Source organism: Chiloscyllium punctatum, chromosome 15 (assembly GCF_047496795.1).
Source record: "Chiloscyllium punctatum isolate Juve2018m chromosome 15, sChiPun1.3, whole genome shotgun sequence".
NCBI lineage: Eukaryota > Metazoa > Chordata > Chondrichthyes > Orectolobiformes > Hemiscylliidae > Chiloscyllium > Chiloscyllium punctatum.
In genome coordinates, this window is record NC_092753.1 from 48,941,905 (window position 1) to 48,961,090 (window position 19,186).

The 19,186-nt window shown below is 41.3% G+C and overlaps 1 protein-coding gene across 6 annotated transcripts in view; it reads left to right on the forward strand.

Moving 5' to 3' along the window:
- arl13b (ADP-ribosylation factor-like 13b) overlaps positions 1-19,186 on the forward strand; it is a 107,041-nt gene that overhangs the window by 82,448 nt on the left and 5,407 nt on the right. For 5 of the 6 annotated variants that reach the window (XM_072585067.1, XM_072585069.1, XM_072585068.1 and 2 more), the window contains exons 7-10: positions 225-330; positions 2,768-2,978; positions 3,127-3,234; positions 5,977-6,045. In XM_072585067.1, the coding sequence (XP_072441168.1) occupies positions 225-330; positions 2,768-2,978; positions 3,127-3,234; positions 5,977-6,045 (494 nt within the window). The remainder of the gene's footprint in view (positions 1-224; positions 331-2,767; positions 2,979-3,126; positions 3,235-5,976; positions 6,046-19,186) is intronic. The other variant, XM_072585072.1, reaches the window with a different exon arrangement.

Consider the following 19,186-nt stretch of genomic DNA (forward strand, 5'->3'; position numbering starts at 1 on the left):
CAGTCCAACCCCATTAACTTTTGATCATCCTTTAAAGTGCAAGCCACTCCTATTTAAAACTATCCAAGGCAACTAAAAATGGACACTAAATATCAGCATTGTTAATGATGTGCACACTGAAGAATTAATTTTGAGAAGTTCTTTCGATAGGTGAGATTGAACAAAGACTAAAGACAATTCACAGGGAAATACTAAATTTTCAAAAAGCATTTATGTCTTTGTAGAGAACAAAAAGAAAAGGAAGAGGGGAGCCCTCTAAACCAGGATGAGGATGATGAACCTGACCCAAAAGTAAACCCTTTTCAACCTATATCTAAGGTCATTTCTGTGGTAGGTATTAAAACACATTGCCAGAAAGACATTTTTTTTTGTTTAAATGTTGAATTTTAAGATTGAATCCTTGACCAGGATTCAAATTTAATCACATTACATTTTAATCATTTTAAACAATGTTTCTATCTTTGTGTTTATACATTGTTATTGAAGTGAGGTGAGAGTAATTGCAGTTGACACTAAGACAATTTTTGACTAAATGCGGTAGCAAGGAACCCTAGCAAAACTGAAGTTGGTGGAAAGAAAGTTTTCACTGATGGAAATCATACCCAACACAAAAGAGGGTAGTTGTGGTTATTGGAGATCAATAATTGTTCTCTGCTGTTTCATCAATTACTTTCCCTCCAACATTACCTCAGAACTAGGAATGTTCACTAGACAATAATAGGATGGTATGTACTGTTATGTAATAAGTAACATTCATATCATACAAATACCAGACAATGATCCTCATCAACAAAAGAGAAACAAACCATCACTTTAACCCTTGATAGTCAATGTTGTGATTATCACTGAATCCCTTACCCTCAACATCTTGACCAGAAACTTAAGTGGAGAAGCCAAATAAATACTGACATTACAAAAGCAAATCAGAAGCTGGGATTTCTGTGGTGAGAATATCACTGTCTCACTCCTCAAAACAAGTCCACGTGACCAAGGCACAAGTTAGGAGTGTGATGGAATATTCATCACTTATCTAGATAACCACAGATTTAACAACACTCGTGAGTCTTAGAGACATTTAACACAAAGCAATCTACTTGGATGATACTCCAACACAAGTATTAACGCCTTCCACCAGTACAGCACATTGGCAATATTGTATGCCATCTAAATATGCACTGCAGTAACTTACTAAAGCTCATTCAACAGCACCTTGCAAAGCTGCAATCTCTACCACCTAAAAGGCCAAAGGTTGCAGACATGAGAACACAGTCACCTGGAAATTTCTCTCCAAGCCACACACCATCCTTATTTGGAAGATGTTCAGGGTTACTTTGCTGCTGTTTCAAGAATTCACTCCCTCCTTAACAGCACTGTATGTGCAGAGCTGGCAATTCAACACTATCTTCATAAAGGCATTTGGGTTGGTAATAAATACTGACCTCACTATGGACCCCTACATCCTGTGAGTGAATAAAAATACATGTGCATAAAGTGTATAGATTTCCAGAAATCCAATAGTAGTCCTTAATTTGCAGCTTTTAGTGTAGGCCGTATATCAAAATCCAATCATCTTTGTTCTTAGTGAAAGCTATATTGATGCCCAGTTCTTGACTCAAACAATGCTGGATGGGTTTAGGTAGCTAGCTGAAAGTTTATTTTTGAAGGGAAAGTCTCGTTTAAAAATATACATGTTAGAGTTATATGTACTTGTCTTAGCATGACTTAGTATTACAACAAAATGCGAAAAAATATACACATATAAAATTGAAATGGAGTATAAAATTATAGACAAAAATAAATTACTAGAATTTACTAGAATAGTTGCTGATTGGTTATGATATTAATAATATAAATTAGCAGGATTATTATTGATTGAAAAATCAAAACATCTGTTGTTTCTTTCTACATGAATATAATGCACTGAGACTATTTCATTTTCATAGACTAGCACTTGAGACTGAGAAATTTTGTAACAGAATATTATACATAAAACAAATCAGTTGAGTTATGGCAAGTAAACGAGCTCTTAAATTAATCGACATAGCATCCATCTTTTCATAAATGTCAGCATTATAATGTATAGTTTTCCATTTGACATTGATTCTCCTTTTCAGTCCGAGTGCCTAGAATGAACAGCCCATGAATATCTAGTTTGTTTATATGCATTACAGAATTCCCTGAAGAGTTAGGAGCTTTGTGAGAGATATATGTAAAATATTTATGAACTGTCTGACATTTATATATTTCAGAATTATTTGACTTAAAGCAGTATAAAACATAGGGCTTTCTGTCTTTAGAAGTGGACTGCAGTCTGTAGGTATGTGTAGTTAACTGGCATTCTGAGCTTAGTGTAATAGAGTATTTTAAAAGAAGAAAATAACCAGGTGGCATGTTTAATGAAAAATCTAAATTGAAAATAAAGAACAGTTCTACTCAACAGATTAGGTCAACAAAGTTGGTAAAAATGTGTAACCCAGTTTAATGTAGCACCTTCCTGGTAATTCTGTTCAACTGGTTAGGCAACATTTTGTGGCACAATACAATAAGGTCATTATAGTGTCACAAGAAGAGACACAAAAAAGTTGCTAAATGGCATGTTTAAGGTCAGTACTTAATTAGACGGTGATTAGGTAAAGCGAGAGGGATGGCAGAGGCTGAGGTATTTCAGGGACAAATTTATAAACTCCTCAACTGGCACATGGTGTGATGTCAAAGGAGACAGCTGGAAGCTTGAAACATTTTGGAAAATAATATTTTTCTTTGTTAGAATGAAGAGAAAATCAGAAAACTGAAAGAGAAAAACAAATCAAAACCTAGTGGAGAGATTCTAATAAGTTCTTCAGAAAAGTCAAAATCATCTAAGATGCAAATGGAATCTGGCAACGGCAATCAGATGTTTGAGAGAGTGAAACCAGTCGCCCGTGTGTTAACTGAGCAACAAGAGGAAATTGAGTGCAACCAGAAAATGATAGACTCTGGTAATTATACAAATGAAATTTCTTAAAGAATATGAAGCAAGCAATACCATATAAGAATTCTGTTAAATTAACTTTGCATCGTGTTTTTTACACTCAAGAGATGATGTTTGTACATTATTGTATATTGAAAGCTATATATTTTAAACAGAGTCTACGAAGAGAAAAATTAAAAAGATTCCTATAAAGAGAAAGAATAAGGTCGAACCATTCAGTACAGATGATGACTCTGAAAATTCAAGCCCACCACCGCCACCTGGTGAGTAGGATTTCTTTTGGCATACACTAAGAAGGAGAACCTGTTATATTCGGAAACCAAGGATGTCAGGGATCTGTAGGTTAGGTGCATTAGTTAGGGGTGAATGTAGAGTAATAGGGTAGGGAATAAATATAGGTGGGCTACTCTTTGGAGGGTCGATGTGGACTTGTTGAGCCAAATGGCCTGTCTCCAGATTGTAGCAATTCTATGAAAAGTAGAATAATTATTCTTGAAATGAAGGAGTCATAAATAATGAAAAATTGAGATTCAGAAAAAAAAAATTAAAAGAAGAGAGTAACAAGTTTGGTCACAGGTTATAATAATTTTGCCTGTCCTCTTAGAATAGAGTTTACAAATACAGTTTTACTTTTTGTTTCAACCAGGAAGCAATAATCCAGGTTAGAGCTGTATACAATAGAAAATGCATTATGTTGGACAGTAAAAGCAGGAAAATCCCAGGTTTGTTGAGAATAGTAAGGTTGAAGGGCAGTTGCTAACATTGCCATTATATATCCCTGGCTAGGGAGGGGAAAAAAATCAATCAAGATATTTACTTCTATTGTCTGTTTAATGATCTGTTCCCAAAAATGCATATGCAAATATATGTTGGCAACTGATTTTATTTGTCCCAATTCAATAAAAAAAATCTGAAATAAAAAGTCGATCTAATGGCAACCTTCCAAACTCATGGCCACTTCTCCCTAGAAGGACAAGGGCAGCAGATATACGGGAACATCACCACCTTCAGTTCCCCCATCAAACTATTCACCATTGTGACTTGGAAATATATTAGTGTTCATTCACTGTCTCTTGGTCAAAATCCTGCAATTCTCTCCTGAATGGCATTATGGGTCAACCCACAGCAGATGGACGACAACGGTTCAAGAAGCTTTCATCAGGGCTCCGGCCTGAAACGTCGATTCTCCTGCTCCTCAGGTGCTGCCTGACCTGCTGTGTTTTTCCAGCAACACACTCTCCACTCTGTCTTCCATGACCTCCATCATTACACATACAAGGCTTTAACTTAGATACTTTAATTGGTCTGTAAAAATTCTAGTTAGAAACTTTGGGAAAAATTGTATCATTGTTGTAAAATAGCGGCAGAGTATGAAATATAATTTCCATACAAATTAGGAATTCACTTAACTTCCATTCTAGGCACCTATTACTGTTAGTACTTGATGCATCTTAGTAAGAACACAGAACAGAAATTAGTTTTCCTTGTATGCTGAACCCTGTGGGTAAATTAATTACATCTAATGTATTTCTATTGCAGGAAAAACATGTAAGTCTTGGTCAACATAAGCAAGAAGCTTGTCAGTTGTAAAATTCACCCTTAAAATACAAGCTATGTATCTGATTTTGTCACACATGTTATGTCATAAATAAGAAACTATATTTTAGTGCCACCTGCATAGGCTTTACAACTGAAGTTAATCTTCAGAGTTAATCTTTAAATTTATGCAATGTAGATGATCAGATACTGAGTTGGGGGGAGAAAGGGTTAGATTCTAGTTAAGAATCTAACCTTGCACTCCTCCAATCCATTCCCTGTCACCCCATCTCATATGTAAGTATCTAAATGGTAGTATCAGTCAAGTGAACACTGTCTGTTTGTCAAAAAGCTTTTCTTTAATGTTACTGTGCATTTGTCTCTATCTGTACTATTAAAATATTTAGTTGGTTGCATCAATTCTCTTTCATGGAAACTGTTTAATGCCAGGATAGTCATAGTAGTGATTATACCAATGTTCATGATAGCTGTGTTGAACAAACATTATGCAAAGATTTCCAATTGGAGTGCAGATCCCTCTGAGCCAAAGAAAATAAATTAGAGAAACTAAAGCACATTCAAATAGATATCTCTGTCAAGATATAGATATCATGTCTGAGGTTTCTAAAACTATTTTACAGCATTGCTATTAAACTCTATTTCATCCGAACCGAACGTTGCATTTCAGCTAGTGCTCTAGTGTCCTGGAGTGCAAGATACACTTCAGTGAAAGTTTCAAGTCAGCTGTGCAAATGTTATTTATCACTTCTTGTTAATTGATAAAATATCCAAGAACTTCCAAGTTCAAGTAACTCCGTTAATTAAAAATACTATGTGGATGGTCATTGTTGTCTTTTGCCTCCCTGTATGTCCTAGATATATCTATCAGATAGCAAAATTAGATTTTGGTGCTGGATTAAAATAGGCAGACTAATTCCCTATGTGCAGATCTAATTTCCATGCTGTACATCTCTATGACTCTATGACTCTATTGGAGGTCTGGTGACTTTTGGACTAGGTTTTGGATGCCCTTACCAACCTCACATAAACCTATTCTGTTCAATTCTAATCATCATAATTAATTATTAACAATTATAAAGTTTCATGTAGTTAGCCCATCTGCCATTCTAACATCTGTGTAGTAGGAATAACCAATATTAAATTCTGCAGTTTCCAGCACAACAAAGGAATTAAAGAATACTTTTATTGGTGCCAAACGTTACATTTGAGGGGAAGAAAAATGTTGATGTCATCTAATTAATGTTTTCTTCTATTCTCCTTATATCATATTTTCTGGAGCATTATGTTGACTGCAATTGTTTTTAGATCATTTCAACTTATCTGGATATTTTACCTTTTTGAAAGCTTTTTTTCTCCCACTTTGTTGGTCTTTAACATCAACATTGTAGCAAGATTCTTTTCAAACCAGACTTCAGTGTTTAATAGTGATTTTGTCTATTTTCCTTTAGTCGGCTGGGGTACTCCCAAAGTTAACAGACTTCCAAAACTTGAACCTCTCGGTGAAACCCAACATAATGGTAATTTTTTTTTCAACATTTAGTGTTGCTCAGCATGCTTATTTTGAACCCCATTTGTTCAACATCAGTCTCCAACAATGAACATATATAATATAAAGACCTGAAATTATCATTGCAATTTGTTTTTATTTTCTGATTGTTTTAGAGATTTTGATATTTTATATAAGAATATACCTGTCCTTTATAGATTGAATGAAAAATTCTGGGTGTATGTATTTGGACCTGCTGTTGCTCTCTACTTCTTAGTGGGTATGATATGTATTGCAGTCTATATAACTAACAAAGTATGATGTATTAATGTTAACAACAGTTACAAAGGGACAAAACAAAGTTTGATCATAACAATCTTACATATGTTGATATTATTATAGTAGAATGAGAATGATGATATTATTGATAAATCCCTCAACACTAGAGCAGTTTGCGCATCTCGAGTCTAGACCTTGAAATTGTTTTGTTGTGCCAAAGCCCCCAACTCTGTTTTCAAATTGCATTTTATGAACAAGGAACAAGAATAGGCACTCTACCCTTCGCAATTGTTCTGCCATTCAATGAGGTTGTGGCTAATCTGATTTTAACCTCAATTCTACATTCCTGAATAGCTCAGATAAGTTTTCATTTCCTGTAGTAATCAAGAACCTTATCTACATGCCTTAAAAATATTTTAAAATTCTGCATCCGTTGCCCTTTTGAAGATGGCAGTCAACCCTCAGAGAAAAAATGTACCTTCATCTCTGTCTTAAATGGACAACTACGACCCAACTATGGGTTAGTCCCAGCTATGAATTGCCCAACTACGGGGCGGCATGATCACTGTGCAGCTAGACTGTTGCTTCACAGTACCAGGGACTCTGATTTGATTCCAACCTTGGTTGGCTGTCACATTCTCCCTGTGTCTGTAGAGTTTCTTCTGGTTGCTCTGGTTTCTTCCCACAGTCCAAGATCTGCAAGTAAGGTGGATTCGCGGTGGTAAATTGCCCCATAGTTGGCTAGGGTTGTGTAGGCTAGGTGTGTTAGTTCTGGTGAATACAGAGTTATGGGGATAGGATGGTGGAGTGGAGGGATGCACTTCAGAGGTCAGTTGGCTCATTGAATCTGCACTGTAGAGATTCTGTGGCCTCTGGTTCTAGATTCTTGCTCAAGTTTTCCTCTTGCACACTTTTCTCATGGAATCAGCAGCCTCCATTTGCAGCAGGAGCAGTGAGAGTGAGGACTTGGGAAGGTAAATTTATCTCTTAAATGCTTACCTCATGAATAGGCGGAGTGCAGGCACAACAGGAATAGATGCAGACACTGGGATTGCTGGGTATGTGAAGTGACATATTCGGGCTGTGGCTAAATCCGAGATACTACACGTGTAGTGTCTCCTACCTGTCATCCTCCTCTAACAAAAAAAAAGACCATGTGTGGAGGGTTGGTAAGGTAAGGCTTTTCATTTATTCAATCTCTCTTGGCATTTTAGAACAGAGTGTATGGAGGCTAGGGCAGTTGCATGGTCCTCTTGCAGGATGTGGGAGGTAAGCGTCATCACTGGTGCCTCTGCTGACTTTGCCTGCAAGAAGTGCACACAGACTGGGTTAGGGAACTGGAGCTCAATGTGGATGAACTTGAGATTATTCAGGACACTGAGGGGGGTGATAGAGAGGAGTTATAGGGAGGTAGTCACACTAGGTTACATTTTAAAGGTGGGTGACTGTCAGGAGAGGGAAAGGGTAATAGGCAGACAGTGCAGGGACCCCCTGTGGTCATTCTCTTTAATAAAAAGTATACTGTTTTGGATACTGTTGTTGGGGGGGTGTGGGCAGTGGGGACCTACCAGGGGAAAGCCAGGTTTCTGGCACTGATCCTGGCTCTCTGGCTCTGTGGCTCAGAAGAGAAGGGGGGAGAAAAGGACAGTGATAGTGATGGGAGATTCAATGGTTAGAGGAACAGACAGGAGATTCTGTTGGCTGATGGTATGTTGCCTCCCAGGTGCCAGGGTCAGGAATATCTTGGATCAAGTCTACAGGATTCTTAAGGGGGAGGGAGAGCAACCAGAAGTTGTGGTACACATCGGTACCAATGACATAGGTGAAGAAAGGGAGGAGGACCTGAAAAGAGAGTACAGGCAGTTAGATTGGAAACTAGAAGGCAGGACAAGCAAAGTAGTAATCTCTGGATTGTTAGCAGTGCCATGTGCTGGTGAGGCTAGGAACAGAGAGCAAGTGCAGCTGAACACATGGCTGCAGAGCTGGTGTGGGAGGAGGGCTTCAGATAGAAGGTATCCCAATGATCCACCTGGGGAAGGTGGGACCTGTACAAGGAGGACAGGTAGCACCTGAACTGGAGGGGCACCAATATCCTGGGCAGGAGGTTTGTTAGAGCTCTTCAGGAGGGTTTAAGCTATATTGGCAGAGGGGTGGGAACCTGAGCTATGGATCTGAGGATGGAGCAGGTAGTGAACAGCCAGATATAGCACACACAGAGTCTGTGAGGAGGGATAGGCACCTGATAGGGTAAAGGTGCAGTCAGTGTGATGGGTTGGTGTATCTATTTTAATGCAAGAAGTATCAGGAATAAGGCTGACCAGCTCAGAGCATGGATCAGCACTTGAAACTACAACATTGTGGCCATTATGGAGACTTGGATATCACAGGGGCAGGAATGGTTGTTGGATGTTCCGTGGTTAGATGTTTCAAAAGGAATAGGAGGAGTTAAAAGTGGTGGAGGAGTGGCATTGCTAATCAAGGATAGTATTACAGCTGCAGGAAGGGAGATCGTCAAGGAGGGTTTGTCCACTGAGTCAGTATGGGTGGAAGTCCAAAACAGGAAAGGAGCAGTCACTTTATTGGGAATTTTCTACAGGCCCACCAGTAGCAACAGAGATACAGAGGAGCAGATTGCGAGGCAGATTTTGGAAAGGTGCAGAAGTAACAGAGTTGTTGTCATGGTTGACTTTAACTTTCCGAAGGTAAAAACTGTCGCCCACCTTCCGAGGAGCCCTTTGACTGCCTCCAACACACTCCATCCACCTGGATACCCTGTGCTGGCCTATTACCTGCCCTCAATCTCTTCATTTCCAATTGCCGCTGGGACATTAACCGCCTCAACCTGTCTACCCCCCTCCCGCACTCCAACTTCTCACCCTCACAACGTGCAGCCCTCCACTCCCTCTGCTCCAATCCCGACCTCACCATCAAACCAGCAGATAAAGGGGGTGCAGTGGTAGTTTGGCGTACTGACCTCTACACCACTGAAGCCAGACGCCAACTTGAAGACACCTCCGCCTACTGCCCCCTCGACCATGATCCCAGCCCCCATCACCGAACCGTCATCTCCTAGACCGTACAGAACCTCGTCACCCAGGAAATCTCCCACCCACAGCTTCCAACCTCATAGTCTGGGAACCCCGCACCACCCGATTCTACCTCCTTCCCAAGATCCACAAGCCTGACCACCCTGGCCGACCCATTGTCAGCAGCATACTCTTGACCCACCGAACTCATCTCCACCTACCTTGACACTGTCCTATCCCCCCTAGTCCAGGAACTCCCCACATAAGTTCGAGACACCACCCACGCCCTCCACCTCCTACAAGACTTCCGCTTCCCTAGCACCCAACGCCTCATCTTCACTATAAATATCCAATCCCTCTACACCTCCATCCACCATGACCAGGGCCTCCAAGCTCTCCGTTTCTTCCTCTCCCGACGTCCCCAAGAGTACCCTTCCACTGACATTCTCATTCATTTGGCTGAACTGGTCCTCACCCTTAACAATTTCTCCTTCGAATCCTCCCACTTCCTCCAGACCAAAGGAATAGCCATGGGCACCCGTATGGACCCCAGCTATGCCTGTCTCTTTGTTGGATACGTAGAACTGTCCATCTTCCATAGTTACACCGGCACCAGTCCCCACCTCTTCCTCCGCTACATTGATGACTGCAATGGCGCCACCTCATGCTCCCGCAAGGAGGTTGAGCAATTCATCAACTTCACCAACACATTCCACCCTGACCTTAAATTCATCTGGATCATCTCTGACACCTCCCTCCCCTTCCTGGACCTCTCCATCTCCATTAATGACAACCGACTTGACACTGACATTTTTTACAAACCCACCGACACCCACAGCTACCTGGATTACACCTCTTCCCACCCTACCTCTTGCAAAAATGCCACCCCATATTCCCAATTCCTCCGCCTCCACCGTACCTGCTCCCAGGAGGACCAGTTCCATCACAGAACACACCAAATGGCCTCCTCCTTTAGAGACCGCAATTTCCCTTCCCACATGGTTAAAGATGCCCTCCAATGCATCTCGTCCACATCCCGACCTCCGCCCTCAGACCCCACCCCTCCAACCGTAACAAGGACAGAACGCCCCTGGTGCTCACCTTCCACCCGACCAGCCTTCACATAAACCAAATCATCCGCCGACATTTCCGCCACCTCCAAAAAGACCCCACCACCAGGGACGTATTTCCCTCCCTACCCATTTCCGCTTTCCGCAAAGGCCGTTCCCTCCGTGACTACCTGGTCAGGTCCACGCCCCCCAACAACTCACCCTCCCTTTCTGGCATCCTCCCCTGCCACTGCAGGAATTGCAAAACCTGCGCCTACTCCTCCTCCCTCACTTCCATCCACGGCCCCAAAGGAGCCTTCCACATCCATCAAAGTTTTACCTGCACATCCACCGATATCATTTATTGTATCCGTTGCTCCCGATGCGGTCTCCTCTACATTGGGGAGATTGGACGCCTCCTAGCAGAGCGCTTTAGGGAACATCTCAGAGACACCCGCACCAATCAACCACACCGCCCCGTGGCCCAACATTTCAACTCCCCCTCCCACTCTGCCGAGGACATGGAGGTCCTGGGCCTCCTTCACCGCTGCTCCCTCACCACCAGACGCCTGGAGGAACCCTTCAACCCCAGGGCATAAATGTGGACTTCAACAGTTTCCTCATTTTCCCCCCCCACCTTACCCTAGCTCCAACCTTCCAGCTCAGTACCGCCCTCATGACCTGTCCTACGTGCCTATCTTCCTTTCCACCTATACACTCCACCCTCCTCTCTGACTTATCACCTTCGTCCCCACCCCCATACACCCATTGTACTCTTTGCTACCTTCCCCCACCCTCCTCTCTGACCTTTCACCTCCATCCCCACCCCCATTCTCCTATTGTACTCTATGCTACTTTCTCCTCACCCCCATCCCCCACTCATTTATCTCTCCACTCTGCAGGCACCCTGCCTCTATTCCTGATGAAGGGCTTTTGCCTGAAGCACGATTTTCCTGCTCCTTGGATGCTGCCTGACCTGCTGTGCTTTTCCAGCACCACTCTAATCTTTAACTTTCCTAATATTGATTGCAACCTACTTTGTTCAAATAGTTGGATGGAGCAGTTTTTGTCAGGTGTATCCAGGAAGCGTTCCTGATGCAACATATAGATAGGCCAACTAAAGGGGAGGCCATATTGGATTTTGTGCTTGATGATAAACCATGCCAGGTATCAGATCTCTCGGCAGGAAAACATTTTGGTGACCGTGATCACAACTCCCTGACCTTTACTATACTGGTGGAGAGGGACAGGAGTAGACGGTATGGGAAAGTATTTAATTGGGGGAGGGGGAATTACAATGCCAATAGGCAGGAACTGGGGTGCCTTAATTGGGAGCAGATGTTCTCCGGGAAATGCATGACAGAAATGTGGAGGTTGTTTAGGAGTCACTTGCTAATAGTGCTGGACAGATTTGTCCCACTGAGGTAAGGAAGGGATGATAGGTTGAAAGAACCTTTGGTGACAAGGAACATCTAGTCAAGAGGAAGAAGGAAGCTTACTTAAGGTTGAGGAGGTAAGGATCAGACAGGGCTTTAGAGGGTTACAAGGTAGCCAGGAAGAAACTGAAGAATGGACTTAGGAGAGCTAGAAGGGGGTATGAGAAAACTTTAATGGGTAGGTTTAAGCAAAATCCTAAGGCATTGTACACTCATGTGAGGACAAGAGGATGGCCAGAGTGAGGGTAGGACAGATCCAGGAATGTTGGGAGAACTTGCGTCTGGAGTCACAGGAAATCAGGGAGGTCCTTAATGAATACTTTGTTTCAGTATTCACTACTAAAATTGACCTTGACATTTCTGAGGATAGCTTGAAACAGACTGATATGCTAGAACAAGTTGATGTTAGGAAGGACGATGTGCTAGAAATTTTTAAAAACATAAGGATAGGTAAGTCCCCTGGACTAGATGGGATATACCCTAAGTTACGCCAAGAAGCGAGGGAAGAGATTGCTGCGCCTTTGGCGATGACCGTTGCGTCCGCACTGTCCTCTGGAGTAGTGCCAGATGATTGGAGTGTGGCAAATGTTATTCCCTTGTTCAAGAAAAGGAATAGGGATAACCCTGGGAATTACAGATCAGTCAGTTTTACGTCAGTGGTGGGCAACGTATTGGAGAGGATTCTGAGACACAGGATTTATGGTTACTTGGAAGAACAGAGCTTGATTACAGATTGTCAGCAAGGCTTTGTGAGGGGCAGGTTATGCCTCTCAAACCTTACTGAATTCTTTGAGGATGTGACAAAACAGATTGATCAAGATAGAGTAGTGGATGTGGTGCACATGGATTTTAGCAAGGTTCCCCATGATAGGCTCATTCAGAAAGTAAGGAGGCATGGGTTGCAGAGAAATTTGGCCATCTGGATACACAGTTGGCTAGCCCATAGAAGACAGAAGGTGGTGGTAGATGGAAAGTATTCAGCCTGGAGCTCGGTGACCAGTGGTGTACCACAGGGATCTCTGCTCTTTGTGATTTTTATAACTGACTTGGATGAGGAAGTGGAAGGGTGGGTTATATGTTTGCCGATGACACAAAGGTTAGTGGAGTTGTGGATAGTGTGGAGCGCTGTTGTAGGTTGCAACGGGACATTTACAGAATGCAGAACTGGGCTGATAAGTGGTAGATGGAGTTCAACCTGTAAAAGTGTGAAGTCATTCATTTTAGAAGGTCAAGTTTGAATACAAAATATAGGATTAAAGGCAGGGTCCTTAGCAGTGTGGAGGAACAGAGGGTTCTTGAAGTCCATGTCCATCCATCCCTCAAAGTTGCCACCCAAGTTGATCGGGTTGTTAAGAAGGCATACAGTGTGTGGCTTTCATCAGCATGGGGGTTGAGTTTAAGAGCTGCAAGGTTATGCTGCAGTTCTGTAGAGCCCTGAGTAGACCATTTTTGGAATATTGTATTCAGTTCTGGTCGCCTCATTATAGGAAAGATGTGGAACTTTTTAGAGAGGGTGCAGAGGAGATTTACCAGGATGGTGCCGGGACTGGAGGGCATGCCTTATGAAGGAAGGTTGAGAGGGCTAGCTCTTTTCTCATTGGAACGAAGAAGGTTGAAAGGTGACTTGATAGAAGTGTGCAAGATGTTGAGAGGTATAAATAGAGTGGTTAGGCAGAAACATTTTCCCATGGCGGAAATGTCTGTCATGAAGGGACATAATTTTAAGGTGATTGGAGGAAGGTTTAAGGGAGATGTCAGAGATAGGTTCTTTACATGGTAGTGTGTGTCAAATGCCCTGCCAGTGGTGGTAATATGTTGGAGCATTTAAGCGACTCATGCATGGGTACATGGAAGTTAGTACAATGAAGGGGATGTAGGTTAGTCTTACCTTAGAATAGGATAAAAAACTGGCACAACATTGAGGGCTGAAAAGCCTGTTCTGTGCTGTACTGTTCTATGTTAAGAGGACATCCACCTGGTCAAGTCCCATCAGGATCTTACATGGTTCAATTAACTCCCCTTTTACTCTCTGGAGGATACAGGACTAGCCTTGCTTTGTAATGCAATGCATATCTTCCAGGTTGAATTGCTGAATTGCTTTCAATACATTAACACCTTCTCCTAAGTATGATGACCGGTTCCGTACTCAGTATTCTAGGATGTGGTCTCACTAACACCTTGTATACCCTCCCTCGTTTTGCAAGCAATTACCCTCGAAATAAAACATAACATTCTATTAGTTTCCGGAACTGTAAACTAACCTTATGTAATTCATGCACAATTCTCTGTATCTCTGAGCTCTGCAATTTCTCATCCTTTAGATCATATGCATTTTATTCTTTCTGCCAAAATTGATAATTTCACCCTTTCCGTATTGTACTCCATTTGCCAGCTCTACATCCTTTTGTAGGCTCAACTAATTTCTTCAGAGAACTCCAATAAATTGGGGTTAAACATTGAGAAAATCATGTTGGCTCTGCCTAATTACTTTGAACTTATTTAACTGTCCTATTATAATGTCTTTAATAATTATCAGGCCAGGCAGTTTAAGGAGGTACAGAAGTCAACATTTCGGGTGTAACCCTTCCTCAGGACTGAGAAAGGTTTACACCTGAAACATCGACTTCTGCACCTCCTGATGCTGCCTGGCTTGTTGTGTTATTCCAGCCTCCTCCCTGTCTACTTTGGATTCTAGTATTTGCAGGGTTTTTTTATCTTTAATAATTATCGTTCAGGTCTGCAGCATGGCCATTGTGGCACATCAAATCAAACTCAGAAGAGATGATGAGCTGGCTGTGTTATAGAGAGACATATTTAAATTACCTGCATGTTTCCATAGGAACGTAGAATACAGGAGGAGGAATAAGTTACTTAGCCCATCAAGCCTGATCCACTATCAGTATAATCATTGGCTGATCACCTAATTCAATACCCTGTTCCTGCTTTCTCCCCATACCCTTAGATCTATTTCTTAGGGCTGAATAGATCAATCTCCTTGTTGAAAATATTTAGTGTTTTGGCTTCACTGCTTTCTGTGGGACAGTATTTATATGCATTTTCAGGGCAGAGATAATAATGGAACAGTCAGCATCGTTTTGTTCAGGGAAGGTCATGTCTCATCAACTTGAATGAATTTTTCAGAGGTGACCAAATATGTAGACGAGGGCAATGCGTCTACTTGGACTTCAGTTAGGTTTTTGATAAGGTCTCACATGAAACAAGATAGCAAAGGTGAGAGTCCATGGGATCCATGGAAACCTGGTAAACCTCTTTTTGCGTCCTCTCCAAAGCCTTCACATCTTCCCTATAGTCGGTGACCAGATTGCCACAATATACTCCAAATGTGGCCTAACTTCATACAGCTGCAAAATGACTTTTCAACTTTTATACTCAATGTCTCGACTGATGAATGCCATACGCCTTCTTTATCATCTCATCCACTTGTGTTACCACTTTCATGGAGCTGTGGGCTTATACCCCAAGGTCCTTCTGTATATCAATGTTCCTCTTGTATTTGATCTCCCAAAACATTTGCCCAGATTAAACTCCTCTCTCATTTCTTTGTCCAATTTTCCAATTGCTGTATTATTTGTCAATGTTCCTCACAAGTCCACCAATTTTCGCATTGTCTGCAAATTTACTAATCAGACAACCTGCAATGCAACAAACAGCCAAGTCGTGAAGACTTCAAGACTAGATGAAATGTTAAATCATTGGGGAAGGCACTAGATGTGAAGTGGGAGTCTGATTGAATTGTTCCCCTTCTAGACCACCTACCTATATATTTTTATTATTCATTCATGGAATGAGGGCATCATTTGGCTAGGCCAGCATTTATTGCCCAGAGGGCAGTTATGAGTCAACCACATTGCTGTGGGCATGGAGTCACATGTAAGCCAGACCGGGTAAGGAAAGCAGTTTCCTTCCCTAAAGGACATTAGCGAATCAGATGGGTTGTTCCACTAATCGACAATGGTCATCATTAAATGGTTATCATTATACTCTTTAATTCTCGACATTCTATTGATTTCAAATTCTACCATCAACCAAAGTGAGATTCAAACCCAAGTCTCCAAAACATTATCTGGGTCAACAGTCCAGTGATAATACCACTAGGCATCGCTTTCCCTTTTCAGTTGTCCCTTTTCACAACCCCAGCTTGGATCATGATAAGCAGCAACAATGTGCAGTTTAAACCACTGGATTTCCTGCTCTTTAATGGATCAGCCCTTCGTGGTGGCCAGCTGCCAGACACAAAAATTGATTTAACAACAAGTAGGTGAAAGGGGAAAGATTAAAAAAGGACCTGAGGGGTAACTTTTTCACACAGAGGGTGGTGAATGTGTGGTAGGATCTGCCAGAGAAAGTGGTGGAGGTAGATACAATTACAACACTTAAAAGACATCTGGATGGGTATATGATTACAAAGGGGTTAGAGGGATATGGGCCAAACGCTGGCAAATGGGGCTAGGTCAGATTGGAATTGTCTGGTTGGCATGGAAGAGTTGGACCGAATGGTCTGTTTCTGTGCTGTATCACTCTATGACCTACACTATATAAACAAAAGCGGTCCCAGCACTGATTATTGGTGAATACAACAAGTCATATTAATAAACACCTCTCCACAACTATCCTCTGTCTTATATAACCAAGCCAATTCTTGTAAACCTTCATTGTACTCCCTCCATAATCAGAACACCCTCAGATAATGAGATCGAAGCTGCACATAGTAATCCGGGTGTAGTCTTACTGACACCCTGTACCTTTGCAGCAAGACATCCCTGCTCCTCTCGATTCCTCTTGCTATGAAGGCCAACATACCATTTGCCTTCATTGCCTGCTGTGCCTACATACTTACTTTTAGTGACTGGTGTTGCACTTCCCACTTTCCAAATCTGTCATCATTCAGATAGTAGTGAGCTACCAAAGTGTACAATCTCATACTTATCCACAGTTTTACTGCATCTGCCATGCATTTGCCCACAAGGCCAAAACACGCAGAAGCTTCTCTGCATCTACTCATAGTGCACCTTTCCATACAGCTTTGTGTCATCTGCAAATGTTAAGATATGATATGTTGTGTCCTCATCTAAATCATTTATATATATATTGTGAATAGCTGGGGTGCAAGCACTGACCAGTAGTACACCACTTAGCCACTGGTCATACCTGTCACTGGACAAAAGACCTATTTATTATTTTTCTTTGTTTCCTATCTGCCAACCAGTTTTCAATCCAATTTCCAAGTAAAATTGATATTTTAAAATCCCAGTGCACATCAGAGTGAAGATATTGATATAAAGATAGAGAAAATATCCTAGTAATATATTTAAATCAGGAGGCTGAATGAAGAGAAAACATGGGGGAATTTATAATCATGAGGGAAGAACTGAGCAGATGGAACTGTGGGTTGATGAATCCCCAGTTCCCAATGGACTACAACCTAGGGTCTTAAAGGTAGCTAATGAAGTAGGAGATTCATTGCTGTTAATTTTCTAAAATTAATTAGATTCAGGAAAGGTTTCATCCGACTGGAAAGTAACAAGTATGATACCTCTATGCAAGAAGCCAAGAAAGTGAAAAACAGTATATTATAAGCTCGTTAGCTTGATATCTGTCATGAGGATGGTATTAATCAATCATTAAGGTTTTGTTTTTGCTGGGCACTTGGAAGAAATTAAAGTAATTGGAAAGTGTCAACTTGATTTTGTGAACGAGTAATTGTGTATAGTCTTATTTATTTGAATTTCTTAAACACATATTTGACAGTATCCATACAAATATTTATCAAGTAGTGTAGGAGCTTGTAGTGTATAGGGCAGCATGGTAACATAGCTAGAGTATTGGCTGACTACCAGAAAACAGAGTATGCATAAATGGGTCTTTTTTAGATTGGTAAGATGTGACAAACAGAATACTGCCACAGTCTGTGCTGGGTTTGCAACATTTTATGATTTGTATAAATGATTTAGATGAGAAGATCGAATGACAGAAAGATGGGTAGGAAAGTATGTTATGAAGATGACATAACAGGGTGCAGACCAATATGGGGATAGTTTAAGTGAGTGGGCAAAAAATCTGGCACATGGAATAACATGAGGGAAAGTGTGAACTTGTTCATTTTGGTGGGAAGAATAAACAGGCAGAGTATAATTTAAACAAAACAACCGAGGAACTCTGAGGTGCGAACGTATCTAGGTATTTTAGTACTCGAGTCACAAAACTTAGCGTGCAGGTACAAGTGATTAAGACTAATAGAATGCTGTCCTTTATTATGAGCAGAAGGTAGCTGAAACATAACCTTTTATACAGTGCATTAATAAGACTACATCTTGAGTATTCTGTATACTTTTGGTTTTCTTATTTAAGAAAGAATGTAAATACCTTGGAGGTGATGAGAAGGCACTTTATTAGATTGATATTTGGAATGAGTGGATTGTATTATCAGGGAAAATTGGGTTGGGCATGTTTTCACTGGAGTTGAGAAGGGTGAGGGATGATTTGTTTGAAGTTTATAGTATCCTTCATGGTTTTAAGGTGACATGAAAGAATGTTTATTCTTGAGTTTAAGTGCAGGCTAAGAGTACTGTGTTAAAATTAGAGATCACCCTTTTAGGACAGAGATGAGGGGAATACTTCTGAGGTTTGTATGACTTTGGAACTATCTGCCTCAGAAGATAGTGGGGACGGCGTCATTGAATATTTTTAAGGCAAAGGTAAATAGATTCGTGTTTGACAGGGAATCACAGGTTATCAGAGGAGACAGCAATATGTAATGAGGATCACTAACAGCTCAGCCATGATCTTATTAAATGATCAGGCAGGCTGACAAGGCTGAACGTTCTACTTTTGCTCCTACTTCATATGCCCATCAATTGATAGGCAATATTTGGTTATGGGTTGGATTTGTCTAATGTTTTGTGTGCTGGATATACCTAGGCAATTTTCCACATTGTCAGTCAGATGCCAGTGTTGTAGCTGGGCTTGGACAGTTAGCTTTGGAGCACAAACTTTCAGTAGACTTGCTGAAATATTGTCAGAGCCCATTGCCTTTGCAATATCTAGTGGGTTCAGCCCCTTCATAATATCAAGTGGAGTGAATTGAACTGGTTGAAGACCGACATTTGTGATGCTGGGGAGCTTGGGAGGAAGCTGAAGATCCAAAGGATCATCCATTTGACACTTGAAGCTGAAGATGGTACAAATATAGTAAAGTGAGCATAAAATCTCAATTTAGTCTCTCCAAAAATGAAGGAGATGACTATTCTTCAGTGCCAATTTTCTTGTTAAGAGCATTTTATCATCTCTGGAAGCATCTTCTGGCCCTAAGAATTCTGGTGCCTGATTGCTACCTAGTGGCTCTTGCCGGAAGTACACACATG